Source organism: Amblyomma mixtum, chromosome 1, assembly GCF_055824585.1.
Source record: "Amblyomma mixtum isolate Tamu chromosome 1, ASM5582458v1, whole genome shotgun sequence".
Taxonomy (NCBI): Eukaryota; Metazoa; Arthropoda; class Arachnida; order Ixodida; family Ixodidae; genus Amblyomma; species Amblyomma mixtum.
Window position 1 is genome coordinate 315,483,957 of NC_143012.1, and position 15,915 is coordinate 315,499,871.

The window sequence follows — 15,915 nt, forward strand, 5'->3', positions numbered from 1 at the left end:
GGGAAGATTGAGGGCGCGAAGCCATTCCTCTTTCAAGGTACGGTTGCTGAGGACGCATTACGAGGCACACTGAAGGCCTCGCAAGCAAACCCCTTGGGCTGTATACTTTTGACTGGGGCTGTACCATAACCGGGTATCATAATATCTGATATGTCTGGTGATACAGTCACCCATCATGGCGGCTCAGTGGCTTTGGCATTCGGCTGCTGATCCCAGTCGCAGTGGTCACTTTTCGATGGAGGTGAAATGCAAAAATGCCCATGCACTGTGCAATATCAGCACATGCGAAAGAACCTCAGGTAGTCTTAATTAATCCAGAGTCCTCCACTATGGCACCCTCATAGCCCATGCCACTTCGGGATGTTAAACCTCGCAATTTACAATTTATTTTTGTCAACAGAGAGGCTGTGTGTACCTGTGGCAGGGGTGGTGGTGTTGCATGCATTCCTGAGAAGGCAGTATGCTCGTCACCTGAATGAATGAAGCATATTTGTATACTATAATGGCTTTGCTCTTGAGCCTTATTCACACCATTACTTAACCCAGTTTGCTTTACTGTGTCTGCTTACATACAGACTGATTGGCCCCTTTTGCAACTTTCTGGAAAGTTGACTGTCCTTGAGAGGTACACAAGTAAAGAAACATCCATTCCCCCATCGCATAATAGCTGAAAGTTCCAAGTTCCAATGTGCAAGTACTTGCTATTTGTCTTCTGCACCCGTGCTTCTGGTGGGAGACTCCTTGGCTAAAAATAAGTTGGCCACGCCCACTGCCAAGCACACACTGCAAATTCTAACAGTGTTTACGCAATTTTTGAGTTGTATATCGACTCAACTAGTTGTGCTAAGCATACACACCTGCATTACTATGGTCATGGATGCAGACATCAGTAAAGATCCACAACTTTTGATTGCATTTTAGCAGAATGGTGAGAGGCTCTGTTTATGTGGGTGTGCTTTGTAGTGACAAATGTTTACTTTCATGTACCACACAAGTGCAGCATCATAATTTTCCCCAGCTGCTGTACTACCTGTTCCAGCAAACAGCCAACAGTATGTGCTGTGTGGCCCTTGGACATGCAGTAATGGACAACTTTAAATTTGCTAGCTATGCCTTTCTGAGGCAATAAATACAGAGCAGCAATTACGAACCTGTATCACGCAAACTTCAAGCAATCTTTTTCTCCAAATAAAAGGCACCATTTATTTTTCTGCTCACCGGCACTTGTTTACAAATAAAATAAGTTGTACATAGAAGTAAAAAAATGACAAGATTGTGTACTTTGGTTTTTGTGTAAAGCCAGGCAGCCGCCAATAGTGCTGCTGCTGTGAGCCCGGCAACGACGAATATCAAAATTAAGCTATAGGGGAAAAAAAAGCTGCTCTTCACTTCCTAGCTGGTGTATGGCCATGGTGCAAGAATGCACCTAAATTGTGACGCGACCCGTACCACTTGAATGTGGAAAAATTCGGTGAAGGTAACATGCACATTGCACTTTGTTTGGCTCGTTAGTCCAACAGAACTTCACCCTTAGACTTGACAGTGGCAGTTTCAGTGACATCTGCAAGGGAAGAACAAACAAACAAGAAAGGTAAATTAAAAAAATTGAAACTGCATTACGCATGGGTGAAAGTAAAAATTTTTTAATCTGTATATGTTTAAATGATCGAGTACGCAAAAATTTTGTAAACACTCCCTAAAAAACGCTACAAAGGTCATAACGCGCAGTATTTACCCCATCTCGAACCCCTCGCCAGCCAAAAAAGTTGACTCCAAATATAAGACACATAGCGCCTCCTGCCCTGCTCCATGTTATGAGGTTCCTTGTGGGACGGCATGACTACATGTGCAGAGCTCAAAGCAATAAACGTGCAACGATACAATCACGAAGCCAGCAGTGAGAGGCAAAGGAGATAAATGGCGATAAAACGGCGCCCTCGTGTGCGATCCGGCTGACTACCTGCAAACCAAACAGCAAACAGTTCGGTAGTTTCGGATTCTGGTGTGCATGCAACTGCTGATCCAGGAAAACAACTGCCAGCGTGAGCGAGCCGTACCGGGTAAATGGAGCACAGTTCGTGCCCTCGCCACTCGCAAATTTCGCATCTGCACACGGCAACACGACTGCACTAATCTTCCTAAGCCTGCCCTGCGAGAAATGTTTCTCACTTCATCTAAGGTTATACAACCGTATTTATTTGCATATTTACTCGTATTTACTCAGAAACACCGTGCATGCAATGTGGGTCTCGCGTTGTCAAGTAACATGTTATGGCCTGTCTGGACCTTTCCTTCAAGTCGACAAGTCCTGGCTTGTTTAATTATACATCTTTGGCTAGGCTATGCACGTTCTTTGTGAAATTGTCCTTAGTGAAACTGTGACACTGCACAACGTGTCATTCTTCACTGCATCTGGCAGAGAATGTGAGTACATAGCATGAAATGCATGACTAAGGCCCCCCCAGTTTCGCGCAATTCTGCGAAAAATCTCATATTTAAGAATTTTTCATGAAATTTTGTGTTGGAAGCAAAAGTAATTTTTTTGATACAATTGTTGTTACAGACGCAGCAGGGGTGGCAGAACGACGGGAAAATGACCATTTACCTCATTTGCACGAATGCAACATGAGGGGAAGTTAGAGATATCAGGAAAATTTTTAAATATATATTATGATTATAACGAAACCCCAAACCGTTCAGGCCAACCGTAGCCAAAGGAGGACCCGCTGCAGGTCTGGTTTCTACCAGAAGAAAGGTTCAAATTTGCAAGCATGCCTGGGCATAGTCAAGATTTGCCATTCTTAGCTGCTGAGTGGCAAGTGTACCTGAAAACTGCCCGAAAACCAAAATCCAGTGACAGACGCCTTGCGTCATTTCGAATTTATGAATTTTTCGCTCAAAGAATGTTGCTTGTTTGATACAAGATTTGTATAATGACTGCAATGGAAAAGTGATGTTTTTGATGAGTGAAGATTTTAATGTTTTGTCTATATGGGCTGGAATGGAAGAAATGACCTCCAACACAATCTTCCATTGCAGTCATTATGGACATCTTGTATCAAGCAAGCAACATTTTTTGAGCAAAGATGACACGAAACATTGATGCCAAGTTACAACAGCCACCTTAAATTTTAGAAGTTGGACCTCTGAAGCATATGTGCTGAAAAGCTGAAAAAATAGACTTGCATGTTTATTTAATGTGTCTTATGCTTCCCGCAGAAATTCGTGGATTCTTTATTTTGCATCCACGGAATTTAGAGTTTTCTACCGTAGAAAGTTTGGGGCCTTAGGCATAACACTTGTGCAGCATCAACAGCTACACCCATTACTGTGTGTCTGTATGCACTTTAATGCTTGATTATTTAGCTTGGTCATATATTCTTGGACTGAAATTTGAGCATGCTTGCCAATTTCCTGCTTACTGAACCGATTTGTTCCTGTGAGGGCAAGCATGATGAAACGTGAAACGTGCATCTGTGCTCTTACTAAGTTATAAATGCACTCATGAGAGCTGCACCAGTTTTTGATTTTGCTATCACTAGGCTTGGGATGTCCCATCTCGATGCTTATCATTAATTTTTTGGTGAAATGACTGGTATGAACGCTAACGTTCCTCTACTGGTTCAGCTGCAGAAAGAAATAACACTGTGAAAACCGCACAGAACTCCCTCACCTGACTGCCTCCTCTCCTCACGGATGGCACTGTCACCTTTGTCCGCCTCATGCCTCAGCTCGGTGCTGGTAGGGGCAGTGTCTGCAGCTTCCCTCTTGTAAAGTTCGTCAACAATCTCTGTGACCACGGGCAGCACCTGGTCCAGCATGGTCTCGGTCTGGTTCATGACCAGCAGCATTTGCTCCTTCAGGGCCTTGACGCTGCTCTGAACCTCCATCAGGTGGTGCAGCAGGGTGTCGATCTGCAAACCAGACGTCCACCACAGCTGCAACGAGGCTTGCTTGGGAAACCTGGCATTCCGTTTTGTCTCCCACTTTCGGTCCAGTTCTAGACATGTTATCGGCTGCTTTGCATGCGTGTGCTGTAGCCTCATTATTGGAAAGCATGCTGGAGTGAAGTAATATTGTGTTGCAACAGAAAGCCACTAGTTTTTCCCAAACAGTATGGAAATCATTTGTGTTTACAGTGGGCTCCCTTTCAGGCAAACTGTTTTTTATTTATTTATTTATTTATTTATAGATACTGCGATCTTGTACAGATCATAGCAGGGTGGGACAAAACAAAATACAAGCATATGAACACACACAAATTCACAACATTTACAGGCACTTTTCAAACAGAAGTAATGAATTTTGATTAACAGTCTCGCTATTAAGTTTGTTCCAATCAGTAATTGTCCTCGGAAAAAAAGAATATTTAAAGCAGTTATTTCGCGCGTTCAAAGGGGTGATTGTTAGTGCATGCCTTTGTCTCGTGTTATAACCTGAGGAGTAAGAAAAATAATTAGAGGTATCAACTTTATAATGTCCTTTTGGTACAAAGTGAATAATTTGATACACTGAACAGTTTTGGGACTGCTCTTAAGCTTCCTGTAGGCCAACATGTATAAAAAAAAAATGAGATGAGCAAATAATCTTCAACACACACGATCATGCAAATACTTGCAGTGCCACTATAAAGTATTTTTATTAAAAGCGCTTACATATCCAGACCTTCTTCTCAGACTTGCAAGGTCAACGGTGATTTTCAGGTGGCTTTTATGAGATAAGCAACTAAGCGCATGCTGCTCTTTTAGCACAGAAAGTTTCTTTTTTTCTTTGATGAAAGTCGTGAGCAGCCTCAGGAAAACATTGGCCATGATAGTAGAAGCTGCCACAGAAAAGGCAGAAATGTGCAACAACTGAAAGGTAGAATCTAGCCACCGTGGAGAACGATTTCCAAGATATTTTTCTTTCGGAGTGCTTAATTACTGTCCTTTCGCAAAATCCTACACACTTATGCTTGCATTGTTAGTTTAGTGATAGTGCCGATATGCTCTCACGTTGCTTGATATTGCAGGCACTCCTATCAACTTGAACAGATCTACAACGCCCCATGATGTCTTAGCTCAAAGGATTGAATGTAATACAGTTTAGCCCACTTATAACGAACCTGACTGTCACACAGATTTTATTCATTGTATCCAATGTTCATAGTAAATGGACTCTCCGTATTACAGTTAAGAATGTTAGCTCTGCCAAAAGTGGCATATATTTCTTTAAAAACGTCGTTATGCCATCTACTTCTTTAAAGCAGACCCTACCACTGCATTTTCCAGGCTCTCCGGGGCGGTCATGTGCTCTTCACCGAGATCACTGCTACCAACAAGCAGCTTCAGGGATGGGATATAACTAATCACAATTGAAGCGTTCATTGAAGCTAATGGCAGGTCGGCCATACCACATTCATAGCAGAAGGGGAGCGCTCATACTTCGTGTACAACGGCTTCGTCAGTGCACACACGCTCTGCGATGTCGTCTGCACAAACATAGTGATCCGAGGAAACATCTGGCCAGATATGCATCAGCGATGCATTGCCACAAACCTACATGTGTTTGATCACTTGTGTTTCCGACACCTTCATTGAGCGTTCCTGGGACCGCAGCAGTGGCTTACTCATTTCAGCATCTACCTCGCATGCAGTAGGTACGGGGTTCGATCCCCAGTGCCGCCGGGTACCCACCGGTGATATAATGGGTACAAGCTTTCCCCTGGTCTGGTGCTCGGCTTAATTGGGGTGAAATGCTTGGGAAATAGGTCTTTGACCCCACCTTGAGTAGAAGAGAAAAAACCTTGTGCCATGGCGCTCTTTGGCCACGGATGTCATTGCGGCATAAAAATTCATCATCATCATCTATCATTCCTGGGTGCATGCTGTGATGAAGGTAGTGCAGTGCTCGTGGAACACAGAATGTATCAGCTGCACTGGCCAGTGTTTGACGCTGCCTGCTCGTGGTGGCCGCACAAAAGATGGAGGCTACTGGGGCAGATGAGCAGCATGGCCATCAAGGCATTCAAACTCCTCAAATCGTTGCTGTTAGCTAATCGACTACCGTGAGCAGTAGCTTCTCTTTAGACGCTGCCCCTGTCTCGCACCCACTGTCTCCTGCTTCCACTTGATCTGCTTTGCACAGCTGCAGAACAAGCAGGCAATGATTGGCCTAGGTCATCGGTGAGCGCTCGGTCAGCAGTTTTGAATACAGTCTTTTTATTGCTTTTTTTGGGTCGATGTGTTCTGTCCATGGTGCTGCTGTTGTGGGGGCAGAGAGACTCTTTGATATTTTGCACATGCTGGAAGCACAAGTTCTTCAACTTCGAGGGGAAAGTTTACGGCGCCTCTTCGTTCGCTACAACTGAGTTGTAAGGCCAAAGTTGTTTATTGTATCTGAGAGGAGTTGCCATTACCCTAATGCATATTTTGATGGTAGCATCACACTGGTTCATAATAGGCGTGTCTTCATTACATCTGCACATTATTATTGGGTTCGACTGTATTTTACAGTGTTTATAGGAATTTGCTGCCATTCAGCTGTTCTGTTCTGTACTGGGGGCACTGCAGCCTGTGGTAAACACAGGAGTGACCAGGAAAATCCTTAGCACCCAATGGCATGCTCATAGTAGCAGTTAAACATGTGCAAATGTTCGGGAATAAGAAGCGCATTAAAGATTTATTCTGCACTTTACACCAGAGCCTTGCAGCTCGGACATTGTGTCATAGTTAGAAGTAGAAAAAAAAGTCACTCACTTTTGCACTGAGCACAGCCTTGGATGATGGCGCTGAGGAAAGCAAGAATGCCATGCAGTGAAAGCCAATCATTGTGAATGTGGAATGTGACACTGCACTTTGCACTGCACAACTTTCCCCCCAAACACAGTTTCTTCCCCCCCCCCCCCCCCCCCTTCCAAGTTTACTTCTATTCTTGCAATACTTTACAGCTTCAGCTATATCAACGAGTTTTATTGCATCAATGAAAGAAAAACGACATGTATTTTTTTTTCTTAACATGAGGAGAGGGCAGCAAACACATCATCAAAACACAAGAAAGAAAGTGGCGTGGTTATGTGTTGACTCTGCGATATGAGCTTTGCACATACTCTGCAAGGCCTGTCTATACAGCTTTAAGCAATAAAGAGAAAAGGCAAGGATCAGAAACAGAAACAGCAGTTTTAAAAAAAGATACCTTAGAACCCCTTCTACTTGCTTGACTGCTGTTTTTCTACTTCGAAAACTTGCCTTATCACTTATTTATTCTGATGGTGAATTTCAATGTTACCTAGTGGACAATACTAAGTTCCCGTAGTGTTTCAGAATGCTCCACTTCTTTTTTATTTATTTATTTCAGGTTCCTTCATGGCCCTTGGAGGGCATTAGAGAAGGGAGAGAGCGGTTACAAATTCGTACAGAATGACATACACAACGGGTTATTTAAAACAATAGCTAACGCTAACATAGCTAACAGTAGCTAAATAGCTAACAATAGTTAACCTGCACACTGCTATAAGGTGCACTACTCACAGTGCTGAAAACCGCAACATTCTTTCTCTGTGCTTGAAACATTCATCTGCTGACCTTGGGCCACTTTCTGAAATGAGCTTTGAAAGCAAAAGCAGCAAAGTTCCGCTGTGTAGGCAAACCAAGACATGATGGTAAGTAACGTGTGCACATACGTTTCTCTCTGCTGAGGGTGCCATTAGTAGGGGCTGCCGATTGCTGGCTGAGCTTCGCTACACCAGCATTGGATTTAGCCTAGCGGAAAGAGAAAAATGGCATGTAAAGCATGGCATGACATGGCGGCATGGCATGTAGAGTAAAATGGCAGATTACTGTTGAGCAGATGTTTGAGCTTTTGGGGCAATGAGAGACAGACAACAGTGCTTGTCAGCCAAAAGAAATGCTAAAGGTTGTGCAAACCACTGAATTTCACTGTTTCAGGGATTTAATTGCTATCCAATGTCCTGGGACAGGATACTACAAGATGTTATGTGTACCATTGTATATGTAATGGCCAAAATAGCTCTGACATACCAAGAAAACCATCTACAGAGTTTAATTCTAGCATATTTTCAACCCAGAAATACAAGCTTACACATACATATGCCATACATCACCAAACTTACCTGGCCTACGGCCAGAGTGATCTTTTACCATGCTCTAGATTTGTGACCAAACATGACAAAGAAGAACTCCACATATTGCTGTCAACGTCATGGAAATAAATTGGCACTGCTACTTCAGCAAAAAAAACTCTTGCGTTTACACTCTGTCCACAACCAGTCAGTGTGTTGGCTATGAAGTTTTGTGACCGAAAACACATCAGAACTGGATGCAAAAAAGCTCTACGAACATCAGTTTTTTTTTATAAAATCCTGACTGCAAGGAAAAACTGCATGTGCAGGACAGTCGAGCAAATACAACAAATGCAGTAGTGACTACCTTGAGCAGCTGCAATCCTAGTGTAACGTTCCGTATGCAGACAAGTCACAAGAAGGTTAGCAAAGAAATGGCCGGCTAGCGTCACAAGATTTGCAATAGTACTACAAAAAGGGGCCAGTACTGGCACCACACGACTGCCATGTCGAGGAATTAAAGATTAGCAGATAGCAAACTAAAGAAAAATACTTGGCGGCATCTCTTCGCGAGACGTTCCTCCCGTTCTTCGGGCGTTTCGGCCACCCACTTAGCCTTTCTCGCCTCGTTTTCACACGGCACGGGAGCTGTGCGCGGTCTACCACCTGCTGGGCCAGTGCTGTGCATTGCGAGAGAGGTTTTCAGTGGGTGCCGCATGATGGGGCTTCTACTACATGCCAAGCACAGAGGAGATTTACCGGAGACGGATGAAATTTGGTACTCGCTTGATTGCAACATCTGTAATTAACACGCTCATATTTACTCATGTAGACCTTCATACATATCTCGAAGATATGTTTTTAAGAACTATGCATTCACTAGATGTGCCTTTATTCGGCTCTTAACGTCATAAAATTCTCATAAAATTCTTGGTGTGTATTTTTCTTGCCATTTGAGTTCGGACACTCATATACACTATGTTGCAAACAAGATTTCTTCAGTGACTGGAGCCGTATCTCTATGTCGTGCTTTCTTGCCCCAAAAGGTTAAACTTCAACTATATAATGCATTATTTGCCCCGCACATGAGCTACTGTAGTTTAGTGTGGGCAAGCACGACAAGAGCAAACACTGACAAAATAATAGTTCTTCAAAAAAGGTACATTCGTAACATAGCTAACATTGACCGTCAGTCTACAACAAGACATTTATTTGCAGAATATAATATTGTTAGCTTTGACCATCACTATGAACATCGCTTGTTGCATGTTTTCTATTTTTCTCAACATGACACTCAAAGTTTCCTTCTTTCTCTAGCGCTGCTGCAGCCTAGAGCTGCTTCTTTAACTCGAATTTCCCAACCCTGGTTCGTTCCATTTTTTCGCACTCAGTACAAACTGCAATCATTAAAACACAACCTACCGGTCTTGCTAAATAAACTCAGACAAGTAACCTTCAAATCGCCAAAGCAACTACGAATACACTTTTCACAGTTGTAAATGAGAGTATGATTGCAATTACAAATATTCTACCATGTCTCTATTTCCTTGTACATTTTTGTTCATAGCGTTGTGAATATTTTGTTGTGCTGCTCGGAACCGAAGACTGCTGTTGCCTTTGTAAACGGCTCCAGGGCCCAGTCAAGATGCTGGCTGCAACTTTTAGCCCTGGAGACCGTCTAGTATTCTGGTAAATAAATATGAATTGAAATTGAAAGTGTCGTGGCAGCGTCCCCGTCTCGCATGACTGTGGCCCGGTTTAAGATTCCTACCTAGACCCCAATTTTCTTTTCTTACTCTTTTCTTTTCTTATGATTGACAGTCCGAGCAGCGCCATGGTTGCCATGGTACTGGTTGCCTTGGTAACGGCGCATGCGCAGTGGTGGTCTTTGGCAGGCACCGCGAAATGCGCTTCTGCTAGCCTAGTTTAGCTTTCGCTACAAAACTTGGTCCTTACAGGGGGCACTTTCTGCGTCCTTGGCCTAGATGCTGTGCCAGCAGGGCTCGTCGCAGCCTGACCAACTGCCTTCTGGGAGCTGCTGTACTCCTTTATAAGCTTCACAATGTCCCTGCACATGATGATCTGCAAACAAACATAAATGCAAGAGGACGTTTTAGACCTGGCAAGGCTTGCAGGATCTTTCGAATGTTTTTACTACTGAGCTATGTTCACCACAATGACACAAATAAGGCATAAGGGAAAGCACGTCCTCAGCCCAATTTGTGTCTCCATGGTGAACACAGCATGGTAGTGAAAAGATGATTAAAAACCAGTTAGGCAGACTTGTCACCCTATTTAATTGGAACCTTTATTTTTGTTAAAAGGGTGCAGTGCTCTCCAGATATGGCAATTTACAAACTACAGTTTTTAGCAACTGCAGGAGAAAAGCATGGAAGTTTAATATTTCAGCTTCATCAGTCAGCAGTATAACACAATCTTCAACCATGAGGTTTTGAGGCTGATACAATACCTCAACTGAAGGTACGGGTGGCATAAGTTTTGGTAGTGTGTGCAAGTAGCATGGCTTTTTACAATGGCCTACATCATTGTACAAAATATATCTTTTTTTTTTTTTGTGACCAGAATGAGTGCCTAAACTCAACAGCACATTAAAATCAAATTATGCACAAGCATGGGCATCATTGGCCAATAAGACACCACATTTTTTATACAAAGCTAATAATAGCAGAGATTTAATCATGAGTGAAGAGAAGGCGGAAAGATCACTGAAAGAACGACCTGATGTCATCAAGGTAATGGAGCTCAAAAAACCATTCAGAATTGTTCACAAGCCGCTTTGGGAACTTGCAGATACGGCATCATGGTAGAGACAATAATGCGGGCCACTTTAAAAGTGACTAGAATCAATTCTTAGTTTTTGCAGATTCACAATCAGAACTTTAGAGACAGGGCTTGTATTTAATCTTGTTAATGCAACTAATTATGCAGTGATCCATACAGCAATCCTAAACTTCCACAAGCAAGTAAGAACAGTGGAGCTCTAACACAAAGCACATTGAAGGGCCCTTAAACATAGCTTGCCAAAGCTTCTTTCAGCTTGGCCCTGAGGCTTTCCCCTCTTCTTTCAACAATCTAGAATGCTAGAGGTTACAGGAGCAGATTTGGTTATAAGCCAGTCAAATGCCAACTCGTGCATTTTTTTTATGCTTCTCAGCATAACACTTGTAAACATGCCTTTTTCTCTTACTCTTACAACAGAATTTGTCAGTGGTGGCAGCTTATTTTCAGTGAGCTGTGAGGATGGAAGAAACAGGGAGAGGGCTGGTAAGAACATCTTGGGCCCCTTTAAGCAAACTGGTGAAAACACCACTACTGTCAACATGGTAAACAAAAGTGGCAGACCTTCTTCTCTGCATAGCCAGATGAAAAGAACTGTGCAGTGCTTAGGGGGGGCTTCCATTGGAAAAGCTCGCGAAGAACCAGGTACATGGCATCCAGGAACTTGGTCCTGTTGTGTTTGTATGGTGGTAGCTTCAGGTCCCGCTTCAGAATTTCATTGGCCAGCCGTGTGTTGTACCACTGGAACAGGTAGTCGTAGATTGGCAGGTAGACCTCTGGGTCACCAGCCATCATCCTGCAACATGAAAGTGAGAGAACAAACAGTGAGCACATTTTTACACAACATCTAGACCTGTGCAGAGAGCAAACAAAAGTGCAGAGAACAACAATACCCCCAAACTCAAAGCATCTACTCATGGCATCAAGCACCTGAAATGGTATACCGGCAGGCACTTATTCAGGACAAAAGTACTGACTGGAACACTTGTGTTGTTGTCACAAAACACTCACTGTGGTAATTAGCTCCAAATTTTTTCCAAGAATGTGCTTTTCAAACAAAAGTGTTGTGCCTCAGCATAAATTTTACTTTGACTTGAGTAGTTTTAGCTTAACCCTTTCAGGCGTCATTCTTTGTTTTCACTGAAATCAATTATTTTTTCACCTAAGTAGTATATTCAGGCCTCAAGAAAGGGAATTTGTTAGTTTTCGAATGTGAAAAACCAGCCGGTCAGTTCTTACAACGATGTGGAGAATTCCGTCCAAAGTGTCAGATTTGTTAGAAATAATAACATCGAAATGTTCTCGTGTGTCAGGTAAACACCCTAGAGATCGTGGAATCGCTCTGTGTTTAGAAGATTCACATTACGCTCGAAATTGAGCAAAAAATAATCGACGTTTTCACTCGCGGCAAAATCTGTCTGCACAAAAACGGCGGACAAAGTGCTACCTAGCTCACTCTTATGTGAAATATTATTTACTGCATTCGCTACATGACACAAAAAAGCAACTTATTTGCAACAAGAAGGGTGCTCAATTTGACTGAAATAATGAAATCACTGTTAAGTGCTCCAGTTTCTCAGAAAAAGTTGCAAGTTTTCCGCTTACACAATTGCGTACAAAGCGCCTGAAAGGGTTAATTAGGAGCGAACTTAGAGCAGGCATATCTGTGATGAAGATCCCTGATCATAAAACAAATCAGGGCTAAAAGAAAGCAAGCAAAAGTCGTAAATTGAAAAAGAGCAACAGATTTCACTACTTGCATAGAACATCTAGGTGAAGTCTTACTTCATCATCATCATCACCAGCCTGACTACGCCCACTGCAGGACAAAGGTCCCTCCCACACCTCTCCAATTAACCCTGTCCTGTGCCAGCTGCGGCCACCTTATACCTTCTAAATTAACAAATTTCGATGTGCCAAAGCTGCATTAAGACTAGAAGGCACACCATAGTGAAGGGTTTTTTTATCATACACTGAAATCTTGGCATGTAAACATTTTTGTATTTCTTTTCCAATTATATGCAGCTGCTGAGACCAAGATTGAAACTACAACACACCCAATAGCATTACAGGCAACCTCATTCTTTTCAGGGACCTTTTAAGTTTCATCAGCCAGGTGACGCACCAGTTTTCTGTTAGATTTTGGTCTCTCTGTTAGAGTGACTGATGCAGAGGTAGTCGTTATGCAATGGTATAAGTACGCATTCGTCAGCGGCGAGGCAAACTGTAGATGAGATACTTGTAGGAAGGTCATTAATAAAGACTAGAAATAAAAGTGGACCACGCACGCCTGAAATGACTGGTGGTTTTGGAGCGACAGTTATCACTAACAGAAAACATAGTGCAGTCTAAGAGGAAGGAGGAAATCCATGACAGCATAAAGGGATCAAGGGTAAGAGAGGAGAGTTTAGTCATCAAATGTTGATGTGGAATCCAGTCAAATGCTTTAGGACGATAGATGATCAGAGTTTGGAATGAGGAATCTAAGTTTAAGTTTGGCAGTAAGCTTGTATAAAGCTGGGCATCACATAAAAACCAGAACAGAATCCATGTCGGTCAGCCAAAAAGTGTGTTATCATCCACGTGAAATGCAACTTGCAAGTATAGATAACATGTTCCAGCATTTTACAGGCAATACAAGATAGTGAAATTGGGCAGTTGTTTGTCGGGTCAGAACAATTGCCTGCCTTGAAAACCATGACAACCTTGTTTATTTTTCTGTCATTTGGAATTGAACAACTTGAAACTGATTGACAGAAAGTTATTTAATGATGATAATAAAATATTTATAAAATATTTTTATTATTTATAGAATATTAAAATTTCTTTAGTGCCTTTTAGTATGTCGTCAGCCCTATATGGAAGAGTTAAGAGGGCTTCAAGTTGTCAGTAAGTTTAGCTAAGCTTTCAGTAGAAATGGAAATCAGATGGAGGCAAAACGAAAAGGCGTCTGTGTGCTATGCGATGTCAGTGCACATTAAAGATTCCCAGGTGGTCGAAACTATTTCGGAGACCTCCACTTCTTTCACTCGCTCCTTAATCTCTTCCATTACGGCCTGGTTCTGGTGTCCACAGAGATGTGAGACAGTTCCTGTGCCATTTCCTTTAGTCAAAAAGCAATTTTCATTTTTTCATCTGGCTGAAATCACCGCTAGGATGGCTGGATACACTAAAGACTAGTTTGCAGGTGAAAACAGAAGAGAAGTATATGTTCATAACATCTGCACAGTGATCAGAATATAGAGAGGAAGTTCAATCCTTAGTGGTTTAACAACTGTCTGGAAACTTGTATACTGAGATGTGTTTGGCCATTTTTATTTCGGTACAAAACATTGCTGAAACAGCCCCACCACCCCATTATTTCTACAGCACAATACTATAACATACAAATTTGTGTGCAAACCACATTTTTGCACCATTTAAAAGGATGTATTAAAAGCTGTTTTGCTGCAAGATACAGACTGAAATCACAGTGATTGCACCTGCTTGTTCAAATGAAACAGTTACAATACAGCGATCCATCCTGTCCATACTACATGTGCATGCTTGCCAGTGTGTCGTGGCTATAAGTTTATTAGTTTCCCATACGTAATGCTTTTTACTCATTTATTTTATTTATTCATCTATGTTACGCCAAAAAGCCCTCACACTGCAATGAGGAGGGAAATACATTTTTATTAACAACACATGAATCACTGTACTATAGATAATATTCGAAGATTAACAGTAGTGTGGCTGTAAATAATTTTAAGCTCAAATGAATTTTATAGAAATTTTTTATTAAGATCCCATTTTCAGAACGTAAACTAGCTGCGATAGGTACGAGGGCACAAGGCATAAAAATATTCGCTCAATTTACAGTAATTGTTCGGCATATGTCTGGTAATAAGCTCAGTTAATATGACAACATAAAAATGCGCGACGATCTTCCATAATGCACCCAGCGCGCATACGTGACACACTGCGTGCACATACAAAGTGTTCTGCTGCAGTCATGAGCAATTCCGGTGAGAACGACCCTTTATCCGTCGATCACGTCACAAAGCACCAGATATATCTAAGCGACGAAGCTGCTAATCGCCGGTACAGGGCGTCGGAGTTGCAGAACAAAACAGTTTATAATTAGGTTGTTCACGTGAAGGCCCGCAATTGACTTGTGATAAGTAGTATGTGAACGAAAGAGACGCAGAAATATACAAGAGAAGTGCGAAATTTTTCGAACGGCAGAAATGAAGCAGGGGAATGTAGAACGCACGGAAGAGTAGAATAATGCTGGTGATCGATTAGACATTCACAGCGTAAAGAGGTGAGCGGGATGCTTGTAAAGCTGGCATTCCGGCACGCGACACAATGAGGCCAACGACACGCACTATTTGCTGCATGGTATCCCTTGTTGTGCGCTGCGAAATGATCTCTGATACACGACAGGAAACGATCGTTCGCCAAGAAGCGCGATCTCAAGGGTCCCTATTAACGCAAAGTTTGGCGAAACAACGACTGCGGGCGCCGATTACGACGCCAAGCACATTGCCCTTTGGCGAGAAATTGGCGAGCCTGTAATCTGAAACCAGGGTTGTCGAGAGGTTAATAGCACATTGGGCCTCCTCACCCTTCGAGGTTAACAAGAGACGAAGGTGTTTTCACGCTCCGGATCTCCGAGCTGAGCATCTTCAGGTTGTTCCGTATATCTCCCGTGGCCATTTTCGGAGCTACGTCGGTGAAAATAAACAACGCGGGCAAACGGCGCACAGCAGTGGGCGAACACGGGCGAACCGAAACAAAACGCTGCCGCCCTTTAAAATCCCCGCACCATCGCCCTTTCTGTCCCGCACCAAGCAAACAATGTTAATGCAGACAAAATATTTTTAAATAATACCGCGTCAATAAATAAAAAATAATTAATTGCATTTATTAAAAACGAATTACAGTTATGATAATTTACAGATCTGATGTTATCTTATTTGATTAAATCAGCGAACTCAAATCAAAGTGATTTAGACAAATAAAAATTAAAAAAATTTCTAATGAGAACAACAAGAATTCGCAATAAGATTTAA

The 15,915-nt window shown here is 42.4% G+C and overlaps 1 protein-coding gene across 1 annotated transcript; it reads right to left on the minus strand.

Annotated features, from left to right (window-relative positions):
- Nucleotides 1-1,189: 1,189 nt before the first annotated feature.
- Nucleotides 1,190-15,668, minus strand: LOC149372546 (uncharacterized). Its single transcript, XM_089567045.1, has 7 exons — nt 15,468-15,668; nt 11,423-11,654; nt 10,016-10,141; nt 7,661-7,739; nt 6,738-6,769; nt 3,674-3,914; nt 1,190-1,561 (listed from the first exon to the last, which is right to left on the minus strand). Exons 1-7 carry the CDS (start codon nt 15,557-15,559, stop codon nt 1,509-1,511), a joined length of 855 nt encoding a protein of 284 aa, XP_089423171.1. The 5' UTR covers nt 15,560-15,668; the 3' UTR covers nt 1,190-1,508.
- Nucleotides 15,669-15,915: the final 247 nt, after the last annotated feature.

Bases quoted from the DNA above. Each gene is read 5' to 3' on its own strand.
- LOC149372546 (XM_089567045.1), bottom strand. From the start codon at position 15,559: ATGGCCACGGGAGATATACGGAACAACCTGAAGATGCTCAGCTCGGAG. The intron at 7,740-10,015 runs GTAAGGACCAAG...TCTTTCCGCTAG, and splicing joins GGACGCAGAAAGTGCCCCCT to GCTAAATCCAATGCTGGTGT. The intron at 3,915-6,737 runs GTGAGTGACTTT...TCTGGTTTGCAG, and splicing joins AGGCTGTGCTCAGTGCAAAA to ATCGACACCCTGCTGCACCA.